The following is a 12,613-nucleotide window of genomic DNA, read 5'->3' as shown; positions in this document are numbered from 1 at the left end:
CTGCCCCAGATGCCCAATGCATCTACAGATTGATTGAAGGGGCATGCAGCTCTGAATAAAGCATGGAACTGCCTGGTTATGTGCCCCTGACATCTCTGAAGGGAGATGCCATGAAAGAGCTTCTAGGCAGGCAAGGGGCTGAAGCTTGGGTGAGAAGTCACATCCTTTCAGAAGACACAGAGGATCAAAATGTTGTCCGAGTCCTGACCACTGACCAAACAGAAAGCACCTCTTGTAAGGTTTTGGTCCTTATTTACGTCCTTAATTACGTCATCAGCCTTTGCTGGCTTCCCAGCCTAAAAAGGGGGTGGGCCCTCTGTGGGTTCTCTCTGTCCCCTCTCCTTTGCGCTCCTTCCCCCCGTCGGGTCCCCCTCTCTCCCCTCTCCCCCCCTTTCTCTCTCTCTCTCTCTCTCTCTTTCTGTCTTTTTCTCTCTCCCCCCCGCCCCATAAAGCTCTAAAAAGGTAACCATGGCTATGATTCTTTTAATCAGCACGCTCCTCCACGGGCATGGCCGCCGCGGGCGGTGACCAGCCACGAGGGGCAGCTCGGCGGCATAACCAACATTGGTGCCGTTCAGACTCGGAACACCGAGGACCTGCTGACTGCTGCTGCTTGCCACCTCTTCCCCCATCCAGCGAGACCACGAGACTGCGAGTGCGCGCGCGCGCCCCTCGCCGCTGGACCCCCACACTGCCACCGCCATGATTCTTCACCACAGTAAGTCCGCTGTTCTGGCGTGCGGCTGTAGTCTGAGCTATATCCTTTGCGATGGACACCCCGGGGGTTGTCCTCGAGCTGCACCAGCAACGGCACATTTTCGTTTCTGATGAGAAAGTAAATGATGTCTTGGTCTACTGGGTGGACCAACTGCAGTGCAGCTGCAGCCCTTCGCATCCCTTGATGAAGAGGATGGCGAAGTTGAGCTGATTCATGGATCTCTCTCCACTCTTTGGGGACGCCCAAGATTGTAGTCTGATCCCGGTTTGTTATTTTAATTTTTTTATTTTTTCTCTCCGCTACAGCCATGCGACAAAAGGGCGGATATATTGGTGGATAGGGGCGGGCACCGGTAAACCTGGCCTCATAACAGCATAAATCTGGCCGCATAACAGAGTCGCGGGAACTTCTGCCAGAGAACGGGCAAATAAGAGTCACTTTATCTCCAAGCTTTCTGCTAAAGTTCTGAAACCCTTCTCCTTCCCCACTTCTGCGTCTCCACGTGCAACCTTTTCTGTCTGACTTCCGCCGGCGGTGGGCGGGCTCAAATGGGCGGGCTTGGGCAGCTTCTAGGACTCGCCCTAACTCACCTTAACTCCACCCACTCATTCTCAAACTGCCTTGAGAAGCACATACGGGTCTAAAAGCAGCTAAGATCCATACAAATAAGTTTACAGTAGTCAGGATGGCTCTTAAGCCAAAAAAACAGCTTATAGCCTCAGACAAGTCTTCCGGAAAGGATCGGTTTATAGTCTGCCTACTGGCAGATCTTCCAAAAGCTGTCCTTAAGCCATCAATCAGCAGGGATAAAAAAAAAAATTCAGGACATAGAGTAAAATTCGTCTCTTGTTCCCCAGACCTCCCCGACTAAAACTTAAGCATCTGGAGAGCAAGGCTCCTGACCCCACAGGCAAAAGAGTCATCTGTGGCATTTAAGGGTGTGCCAGGGAAAAGATAAAAGTCCGAAAACAAAATTACCAAGTGCTGGCATTCGCTGACTCCCAAAAGCTGTTGGGTCCCTGTTTTAAGTGAGGAAAAGGCCACAGGCTAGTGAATGCCCTGCCAGGCCATCGACAGCCTTGTTAAAAGTGCCACGTAGAAAGACAGAGTCAGCTGACTGCCCCCAGGCACCAAGATGCATGGGTACATCAAGCTAAGACCTCCAGCAGACCTAGGCTTGGCTACAGACATGGCAGGGAACCCAGAACGCAGCAGGGAAGCGATCTGCTTCTTTCCTTCTGGACACCAGAGCCACTGACTCAGTCCTGGGAGTTTTGGGATGTCACCTCTCCTTTATTGTTGGGTACAGAGGACAGCCTTACTACCTCACCAGATTTAATTGCACTTTCAGAGTTACTTAATGAAAAAAGATTTCCACCTAAAATAAGAGCTCATTGCTTCACTCCAGATCCACTGCCTGTGTTTCTCATGTGCATACAGACAGGGCCCTGATCTTTGCCTTGTCCCTAATTCAAAAAAAAAAAAAATTTTTTTTTCTCATACACCACAAGCTTTTCTCTTCCCAGTTCCCTGTTCTAACTCACTGTTCAGCTAATGGTACAGGACCACCACAGAACTGGAGTCCAGAGATCATCAAATAAAAAACTGTAACAGCTAAAAGGTATTTACACCCCCAGACCCAAAAGCGTCTGGGCGCTACAAAAAGACTTTAATGTAAACATCTATTACTATGAGATGCTTTTAACAATTGATCACCTGTCTCCTAGATGCTGAACCAGTAAAGGAAACAGGTACTTTAAAATAATCTGTCTCTGATAAAGCTTAACATGTTTCAAAATCCATAGGGACAGGCCGGATCTACCTCAGATAAATGTCAACATAAAATAATAATGATTCTTTTATCTCTTTAAGTTTTTTCTGTGTCACCAGCATCTTGTCAAACAGAAAGTTCCCAGCCACAGCCAAGAGGGATACATGTCTCCAGAGCAAACGGATGACAGACAGCATCCCACAACGCCTGTCTACCTCGGAAAACTCCCCTTCTCCATTCCCCCAGGAGCCAACCAACGTCCAAAAGTCAGCTGGAAGCAGTTTTTGAGAGGAACGACGCCCCTAATCCCATCTACCTGCTTTTTTTTATAATAAGGGAAAGTCTGGGATGTAAGGTTTTGGTCCTTATTTATGTCCTTTAATTACGTCATCAGCCTTCGCCGGCTTCCCAGCCTAAAAAGGGGGTGGGCCCTCTGTGGGCTCTCTCTGTCCCCTCTCCTTTGCGCTCCTTCCCCCCGTCGGTCTCCCTCTCTCCCTCTCTCCCCCCTTCTCTCCCTCTCTCCCCCTTCTCTCTCTCTCTCTCTCTCTCTCTCTCTCTCTCTCTCTCTTTCTGTCTTTTTCTGTCTCCCCCCCCCCCCAATAAAGCTCTAAAAAGGAAACTATGGCTATGATTCTTTTAATCAGCACGCTCCTCCGCGGTCATGGCCGCCGCGTGCGGTGACCAGCCACGAGGGGCAGCTCGGCGGCATAACCAACACCTCTGTCACTTCTACTTATAAGAGGCTGCAATAGGGCTTTCTTTGTGCCAACATCACCAACCCCTGGCCATCCCCAGACTACTTCACTCAGCTGACCCATGGAACTTCCATTCACCCCCAAACACACATGGTATGTTTTACATATTTTCCTGTCATGATGTTCTACTTCAAATCACGTTTTCTGCTGTGAATTCCAGAGGACAACAATGACTGTAAGGGCTCCAGAGGCTTCTGGGCTGATGCTGTGCTCTGTAGTCATCTGGTGCTAAGGATAGGCTGTGCTTGTTCTGTGGATAGTTGCCCTGTTCTAGAAATCTGGAGGTGCTCCTCTACTGCAGATCTAGCCCATGTCATGTTCTTGCCTATTACTTCTACCCAGGCTGGAAATCAGCCCCTCACTTCATACCTGCCACAAAGTCAGATAAGATGTGCTTAAAAGGTTATAAGACAGAGAGGTTGGACTGGGTGCCTATAATTCTAGCACTCAGGAGGTGGAGACAGGAGGATCAGCGTCCAAGGTTATCCTCAGCTACATATAGAGCTCAAGGCTAGCCTGGGCTTCATAAGACCCTGTCTCAAAAAAGTAGAAGACAAGAAAAATGTTGCATGGAGGACCTGACTAGACAGCTTGTGCCGGCTTCTTGTTCAATTCACCTCCTACAGAGACATTCAAATGAAAGCAGTGGGGCCTGCTGGGCCCAGGCAGGGACAAAGCCATTCCCAGGGGAAAGCACATTCTGTGTCCTGGTGCCTGTGCTACTACAGATTCTGGGTCAAGCACTAAAAAGCTGAAGCTAGAGTCAATTGCTCTGGGTCTTTGTAGGTGGAGAGATCCATTCTCTACTAATGAGGAAAGGAGACTCTACAACCTATATTTCTTACCTTCAGAAAGAAGGTACTTACCTTTAGTACCTCACTCAGGTATGGGGCGGGGGGGGGGGGGGGGGGGGGGGGGGGCGCGAGGCACAGAGCATGCATTCTCTGTGGATGCATAGTAGATGAATAGAGGACATAAGCCAGAACTGGGAGACCAACTAGTCCCACCCCAGAAGAAAAAGCAGTGGCTAGGGTGGTCTGTGGGCAAGCCACTGAACCTTTCCACCACAGTTTTGTTTATGATGGAGGACAATGGTGCCTGCACCACGACTGACTGTGATGATCAGCTGGCAACAGTGTGTCCCAAGCACTTAACCCAATGCCTGGCCTTCAACGGACAGCATCTATTATCAGAGCCAGGATACCCAAGGTCACGTGTTCTTTCCAGCACCACAAGTGGGGCTGTGGTAGTTGCTTCACTGATGGAGCAGTGACCCTAGATGCTAGTGTGAGACTGGCAGACAGCCGTCACCTGTCATCAGCTCCTAGGAGGACACTCCACCCAAGGTCACCTACTCCCAGAGTGGCCTACACACAGTGGCTGATCCCTGGGGGAAGTGTGTGAAAGCCAGGTCAGGATGACATTGGACTTTGCTACCTCCCTATGGGGTCAGATGTGGACCCCAAGATTATCACTTAGCAAGCACCCTCCAAAATAAAGTTTCAGAGATTCCAAGAAAGCCAAGCTGATATGGGTCTTTGTTTGTGTCCCTTTTCCTTAGTAAGGGAGGAGAGGACCAGAGTGAGGAGGAAAAGAAGGGGCCTACTAAACAAGCTCATGGCACACTCTTCACCTCCTCTCTGTGGCATGAGCAGCTTCATGAGGACAGAACTGCACTGGGAGAACATTCTCTTCCAAGAGCAATGAGCATCAGGGAAGCAGCTCTGATATAATAACATCAACAGCTTCTTTCACCATGGGAAATGAAGTAAATCAGGCAGAGAAAAATGAATACCACATACTGTCATTCAGACATAAAAGTTTAAGGGTTGATCTCAAAGAAGCTGAGAATAGACCAGTGTTACCAGAGCAGAACAGGGAGGAGGGTAGAGAGAGGATGGGACCAAGGCTGCACAGGAGGGACAGCTTCTCAAGGCTGACAAACAGGGGGATGGTAACAATAGCTGAGGACAAATGACTGAAAATTCTTTGTGTGAAACACAAAGAAATGATAAGGGTCTGAGGTATGGCAACACCAAGCGCCTTCACTTGCTCCCTGTACTTTCTGCTGAAATGGCATGCTCATTACCTCATAAATATGAACAATCATTTGGGTATCAAATCAAAAATGAAAAATAGGAAGAGTGGAGAGAAACATGGCCTGTCTAGGTACATAAAGGAGCCAGGTGCAGTAGCTGATATCCATAATCCCAGGGCTCAGGAATCTGAGACAGGAAGGTAATTGAGAGCTACAATCTAAACCATACAGTGAGACCTTCTCTCAAAAAACCAAAATAAATTAAAAACAAAACACACACACACACACACACACATATACACAAGGACATCCATGCTGAGCTAATAAATAACCAAAAACTAGGGCCAGAAAGATGGCTCAAAAGGTATAGGCACTTGATGCCAAGCCTGCCCCCAAGGCACACATGGTAGACTGAGAGAACTGATTCCTGCAAGTTTTCATCTGACCTCCACACACACAACGGAACTCAGTTACCCACCCACCCCCTTCCCCTTCCCTATTAATACAATTTTAAAAACCATTAAATAACCAAAAACCAGACATCTTCAGAAACCAACAGCACTCACAGGCAGTGAAAGAAAGAGGCATAAGCTCTGCCCAGAGTCAGATGCCCAAGAGACACCTTCAGTCTGGCTCAGGAAGGTATCTAGGGTAACAGACCAAAAATCAGTCTTTTTTGCTTCTAACTAGAGTGCTACTGACTGATAGAGAATACTTCAGCCCCTCTGGTAAAAGTGCTATGCCATGAAATAATATTCTACCTGGAAGTAAAAGTTAACCATGATTTAATATATAGCAAATCTTCCAGGTGCTATGAGACCTAGGGAAGAGGAAAGGCCCACACAACTGGTTTTATAAGCAAGGGAGGTGCTGCCTAGGAAAGCATGGAGTCTGTTAAAACTTGCCTGCCGAGTCCTTAAAGGGAGGAATTTTTCTGCCACATGATCATTCAAGAGAAATTAGAAAGACTCCACCATCAAAGCTGCCACAGAGCAGACTCTGCCTAGAATGAGCTCCACAAACTCAAGCCTCAGCCCTTTCCCTACAAAGGTACATAGTGGTCCTGTCATCCCTTGCCTCCTTCAGGCTCTTGCCCAAATGCCAGCTGAGACTTCATTTTATGACCCAATTCAAAACAAGTAATGTCACCCACAGGACAAGGCTTCATCCCAGCCCTCTACCTAGTATTTGTCTCCCTAGTACTTGATTATTTCCTTCTGCTTGTACTGTATTGACTGTTGACCTACTGTGTATTCCCAAGGCCTAGCCCAGACACAACCCCAGACAGGTGATCAGGGGTTGGAGGATGAATGAATAAACAGTATAGGTCAACATCATTGCTCTGATGATGAGCATAAACTAGCACCCCTGAATAAATAAAATGTTTTTGTTCCACAAGCTTTAAATCAAAAACTAAATAAGTTTAAATTAAAAGACCCACGGCATCTCCAGCTAAATATGATTTTTCAAGACCATGCTTTGCAAACAGATGGGGCAGTTCACAGCAGGATAGTACTGTGTAACTTTAAAATTAAACCAGGAGCTAGAGAGTTAGTTCAGCAGCTAAGAGTACTTGTTACTCTTGCAGAGGGCCATGGTTCAATTCCCAGCACTCATACGGGGACAATCTGAGCCCTCTTCTGACTTCTGCCAGCAACAGACACACATGTGGTGTACAGCCATACACACAAACCACCCAAATACGTAAAATAATAAAATAAATAAATCTAAGAAGAAACCAGTTCACAGCAACCATGACCTCTGAATGCTGAGTGTCCTGGGCACAGTTCCTAGAGCTGTTTATGATGAACAAACCCCAGCACTACTATGGACTGCATATAGGCCCATGGCCCAGCTCCTTGGACCCTGCTGGGACCTCAGGACAAACCTGTTCATTCAGAGAGTGGGAGAAAGCCAGCATCTTTCCCTCAAAGGGCCTTCCTCTAGCTGGGAAAGCTGCTACTTGGTAGGACTTGAACTATGGAGAAATCATGAGGCCAAAAATGGAGAGAGAAAAAATTAAAAGGATGAAAAAAGCCACAGACTTCTAAGCACAGGCTGTCTTTCCAAGGCACTCTCCCATGAGACAGGCAATTGTTTTCAACAGAGGAACACAGATACTTTCTTGCTGCCTCCAAACCCCATGCAGAGAAAAAAGTTGAAGCCAGCAGTCTCAAAACAGTCTGTGGTTTCTTTAGAAGAAAGAATGAAATCTGCCAAGTTTGTGTAAAAGCCTCAAGAAGCATCTTCATCCTATTTCAAGACACATCTGTGGGTATCTACTAGCTGCTGGCTAGTACCTTGGGCAAGGACTTAGTCAGGAGGCACCCGATAAAGTGGGCTCTAGTGCACAGCAGGGTCACCTGCTGCTGGCTGTACGTGTGTGGGCTGAGTCAGGAGGCACAGTGGCTCTAGTGACCCTGCAGAGTTCCTGCCGCAGCAGGTCCAAGGAGGAGCTACAAATTTCCATTTCTAACCAGCATCAAGGAAAAGGGATGATGCTGGTCCAGGTGTACCTGCAGAGCCACCATACTGAACAGCAGACAAGTACCAAAAGCCACGCATTCCACACATTCACACACGGTGACTGTGAGTAGAACAGCCACATATCTGGCCCTGGGGAAAACACCCCATTCAAGTCCAGTCCAAGCCTTTCACTGCAAGAGGCTTGAAGTGGCACCTCAAACCCCTGAAACCCAAAGCCACAGCATTTCTCTTTTTTTGAGAGCAGTTGTGAACAATCCCACCCTGCTTCACCCTGCACACATGGGTAACTCCCAAATACGAGGGCTGCTTTCTGCCCACAGCCACTTTCAAGTCTCTAAACGAGCAGAAGCAGTTGAAAGAGGAAGAAAACAAACAAACAAACAGCAGACTACTTCAAGAGGAGCCATGGCATTCTGGTGGGAACCCCATCACCCCACCACGGGCAATTCCACAAAGTATCTCACTTACCGAAGTAATCAGCTTTGGGATGAGCGTCCATCTCTTGCTCCAGACGCTGGGTAAGGGCTTCTAATTTCAGTTCCGCAGTGGAGGGTCCAAGCTCAGGGCCTGGTGTGAGGGTCTGGCAAGGCAACCTCACCTTGGTGGGGGTGGGACTTTCTGAGAGCACAGGTCCCAGGCTGCTGTCGGTGGACCAGCTGGGAGGACTCTCTTTACAAGATAACTCAAATGAGGTGGACATCACCGGATGGACAAGGCTGGTGGGGCTGGGCTGGGGACCAGTGCCAGAGTCCATGCATCCAGGCTTAGGACCCAGCCCAGGGGTCATACCTGGCTGGGTACTGTCCTTGCCAGTTGTTGAGGATAATGGAGCAGAAACAGAGAGGTAAGACTTGGGCCCATCCTGGAGCCAAGGCTGAGCGTCCACAGTAGGTTTGAAGACCCTGCCTGAAGCCTCACATCCCAGACCTGAATCTCTTCTCAGACAAGCTCCTTGGCTAGCGCTGGTAGCGACCAGAGGTGCCGAAACAGTTGTGCTCCTGGGTTGAGCTGAGGCCCCATTCTCCAAGCCCGGAGAAGAAAAGCCGAGATTAACTCGCTGAGAGGAAGCAGTAGACCAAAGGCCCGTTGGCTTCACATTGCTATGACCACTGATACCACCATCCTGGCCACTGATGCCACTCTCAAAAGACCTGCCAGAGCACATGGGGAGCTGTGGCTGGTAAGGGTGATGGTCCCTGCAGGATCTGGGCAATGGCGAATCATTCCCTGGGCAACCTGGCCACCCACTCTTTATACTCAGATTCATGCTGGGGAACACTTCTGATTTATCACCCCACTGTGGGTTTGCCAAAGAGAAATTGTCGTAATAGTCTCCATGAGTGAGGCAGGAAGGGTCTTCACAGGGACCCAGACCGTGTAAAGCAGGCCTCTGGGAACTCACAGCCCCCTCCCTGGAACCACAGTTCTGACCGCCAGGCCTTGCACCATGGGCAGATGGCCTGGTCCTCTGCTCCTGAGATGGGTATGAGGGCTGCACAGCCACAGTGGTGGTAGCTAATCCAGGTGCCACTGTTGGTGCAGCCAGAGGGGGCTTGGCGGCACCATCTGCGGCCAGCTTGCTGCTCACACCCTGACGGCTCCCGCCGTTGACAGGGCTTCTGCCCGCCCTAGACAGGGCCTCCTCCTGTAAGAGCTGCTGCTGCTGCTGCTGCTGCTGCTGCTGCTGCTGCTGCTGCTGCTGCTGCTGCTGCTGGAGGTGGATTTTGGCCATCTTGGTCGCAAACACCCTTCTAGTTTCCTCAAATTCAGGGTTGTTGCCGGCACCTTTGTCCACTCGGAAGAGTCCATCCTTGGAGGCCTCATACATGTTCAGGTCTTCGATGAACTTACTGGCCTCCAGGCCCAGGTCGTCATATTTATCCATGTTGCAGATCAGTGTCCGGGGGCTTAACTCCGGTACAAGGTGTGAATGGGGTGGGGTGATTTGGGTGCGGGCCGAGGTTCAGGTCCAGCCGAAGGAAGATAAAGACTCCCACCTGCCCAGCAAGAAGGTCATGACTCCAAAACTTACAGTCCAAACAAAGTTGAGGCCTTCAGGCCAGCGGGGCTAAGTTTACTTCCAGACTTCTTTTCCCCTGGGGAGCGTCCACGTGGGGGCAGAGTAGCCTTCAGCTGTGCCCGGCCTGCTTTGAAAAGTTCTTTTTTCTAAGACATAAAACCAAAAGCAGACGAAAGAAGACAGAGAATGTAAATAGAAAAAGCAAACCCACATCCACGTCGGGCAACCGAACTTGCAAACCCACTGGGCGGCGGCTGGCCGGGGTCCGGCGACGGCCGGATCCAGAGGAGCTCACTGCAGCCGCGGCGCGCGGCCCATTGTCCGATGGCGGCGGCCGGCGGCGGGACGCGGAAGTGAGCGCGCGGGTAGTCAATCCCCGGAGTTTGCTGGCCCGCTGCGCCCGCCCCGGGCCGCGCAGGGGCGCCGGCGGAGGCGCGGAGGGCGGGTGGCGCGGGGCGCGGGCGCCCCCTGCAGGCCTGTGGTGCGTACGCCGAACCTTGGCGTCCCGCACTGGGCACCGAGAGGGACGGTTTAGAGCTTGCCACCGCCGCCGCCTGAGAGTCAGGCACCTACCCGTCCTCTCGAGTGTGCCCCACGGGCTGGTGTGTGGCAACGCTGGGGCAGTATCCAGGGATGAGACAAGTGTGCTGGAGTCGCTGATGACTGGAGTTCGGTGTCCAGGCCCCTGGCTGCTCGAGGTCGCCGCTTCTCCAGAGGGTCGGACGCCAGGCTTGTCTCAGGAACACGACTGCAAACCTAGGATGTTGTTGTGGCGGGTCCCCTTTGACAGAGAGGCTGAGGCAGATAAGGACAAGAGTCTCAGAGGTCCGAATAATCTGAAAGAAAGAAAAAGGGGAGTGGTTGCTGTTGAAGTGATTCCTAGGAACACACTTGTGTTGGACGTCCTACGTGGGCCCAGAGAGACTTGTCGTCCATTTGCGGACTCTTGAATTCCAAGCTGATCCAGGGTGCCAGGTCTGGCTTTCTGCTCCCCCTCTCCCCCCCCGCCCCCCACCCCCATGGTCCAGGGATACCCTACACAGCTCCCAGTTGACCCGGGATATTTTACGTTTTTTTACATTACAGCAGCCACAGTGATCTAAAGCAAATCCCGGGTCTGTCACTCGTGAAATTCAACCTTTGGGACTTATTTAGAAAATGTGGCTTCACTTCTCCTGGCCACCCTGTCCACTTTCCCGATTTGGGGTCTTCCCTGAGCTTTGGCCAAAGGACCTTCCTAGTGCCTGCCTAGCACCCGCTGATGAACTTCTGGTAGCTCTTTCCTTCCCAGCTAAAATCACCTGTCCATACAGTTACCCCCCACCTCACAACCCCTTTATTTCCTGCTTGGTTTTGAACGCTATATAAATCCTGGGTATGCTGCAGTCACTAACCTGCAGGCTTCCTTCCATCTACTTTGTCTCCAGATCACTTATACTACCTAATGAGATGTAAATGCGATGTAAATAGTTGTTGGCTTGTGTGTGTGTGTGTTTCAGGAATCATGACAAGGAAATGAAATCTGTGTGTGTTTGACACAAACACACTTTTCTGAGTATTTCCCACCCTTGTTGGGCAGATGCGGAACTCTAGATATGAAGGGTCAACTCCAGCTGTTTAATTATCTGTATGTCCTTTTGTTTGCCAGCTGGTCAGTTATCCACTTCATTACACCATATCTGTATATGCTCGGGGTATGGATGAACATGTATGTCTTGGTGAATATCTATAGGACTGTGACAAGGAACAAGTAAGATAATATATATGAAAGTGCTTTATATTCTGTAAACACAAAGAATGGTTCACTGACCTGTACTCTGAATGTCCATCCAGGATGTTTGTTGAAAATGAAGAGTCCCAGGCTCCAGTCCCAACCTACTGACCCCAAATCTGCATTTTAACAGCATTTCTGGGGTGGGAAGACTATTTACGTGCACGTGTACACAAAACATGAGTACTGCTATAAAGCAGTATACAAGAATTAGGTTTTAGCCGGGCGGTGGTGGCGCACGCCTTTAATCCCAGCACTCGGGAGGCAGAGCCAGGCGGATCTCTGTGAGTTCGAGGCCAGCCTGGGCTACCAAGTGAGTTCCAGGAAAAGGCGCAAAGCTACACAGAGAAACCCAAGAATTAGGTTTTAAAGATTTATTTTATTTTTTTAAATTATGTGCGTGTGGGGGGAGGGGGTGTAGTGGTGGTGGTGAGTACAGATGTCCTTGGAGGCCAGAGAGAGAACCAGATACCCCAGAGCTGGAGTAATAGGTGGTTGTATACACCTTGTGTGAGTACTGGGTACTAAACTCCACTCCTATGCAAGAGCGATATGCGCTTTAACTGCTGAGTCATCTCTCTTGCCCAGAATTAAATATTCTTATGTTTAAAAATCTCCCATACCTGGAGTTACAACCCAGTGGTTGAACACTTTTGGGCATACATGAGGACCTGGGTTCAACCCCCAAAACAACAACAAAAATAATAACAGCAGCTTATGAAGATGGCATCTCTATACACCATCATGTCTGTAATCCTTAGAATTACTGGAAATGGGCTGGAGAGGTGGGTCAGTAGTTAAGAGCACTAGCTGCTATTCCAGAGCACCTGGGTTTGATTCCCCACATCCACATGGTAGCTCACAAATGTCTCCAACACCCTCTTCTGGCCTCTTTAGACACTGCATGCATGTGATGCACAGACATACTGTAAGCAAAACACCCACACACAATGCCCAAAATGGTCAGGAAGCTATGAATGTTTTACTGTTGCTGTTTAATGCTGAAGAGACCAAGATTATTCCAGTTCTGCTCACAACATTTTAGGATCCCAA

The 12,613-nt window shown here is 49.7% G+C and overlaps 1 protein-coding gene across 1 annotated transcript in view; it reads right to left on the bottom strand.

The window, feature by feature from the left end:
* The window catches only part of Limd1 (LIM domain containing 1), a 62,265-nt gene extending 52,136 nt beyond the window's left edge, over window positions 1-10,129 (bottom strand). The window contains exon 1 of the mRNA XM_052725685.1: window positions 8,238-10,129. Coding sequence (XP_052581645.1) covers window positions 8,238-9,654 — 1,417 coding nt within the window. The 5' untranslated portion in view covers window positions 9,655-10,129. The remainder of the gene's footprint in view (window positions 1-8,237) is intronic.
* Between the last annotated feature and the right edge of the window lie 2,484 nt (window positions 10,130-12,613).

Source organism: Peromyscus californicus, unplaced genomic scaffold, assembly GCF_007827085.1.
Source record: "Peromyscus californicus insignis strain IS unplaced genomic scaffold, ASM782708v3 Scaffold_11__1_contigs__length_118956290, whole genome shotgun sequence".
NCBI classification, from domain to species: Eukaryota; Metazoa; Chordata; class Mammalia; order Rodentia; family Cricetidae; genus Peromyscus; species Peromyscus californicus.
The sequence above is the reverse complement of the archived record's forward strand: the minus strand, read 5'-3'. Positions and strand labels throughout refer to the sequence as shown.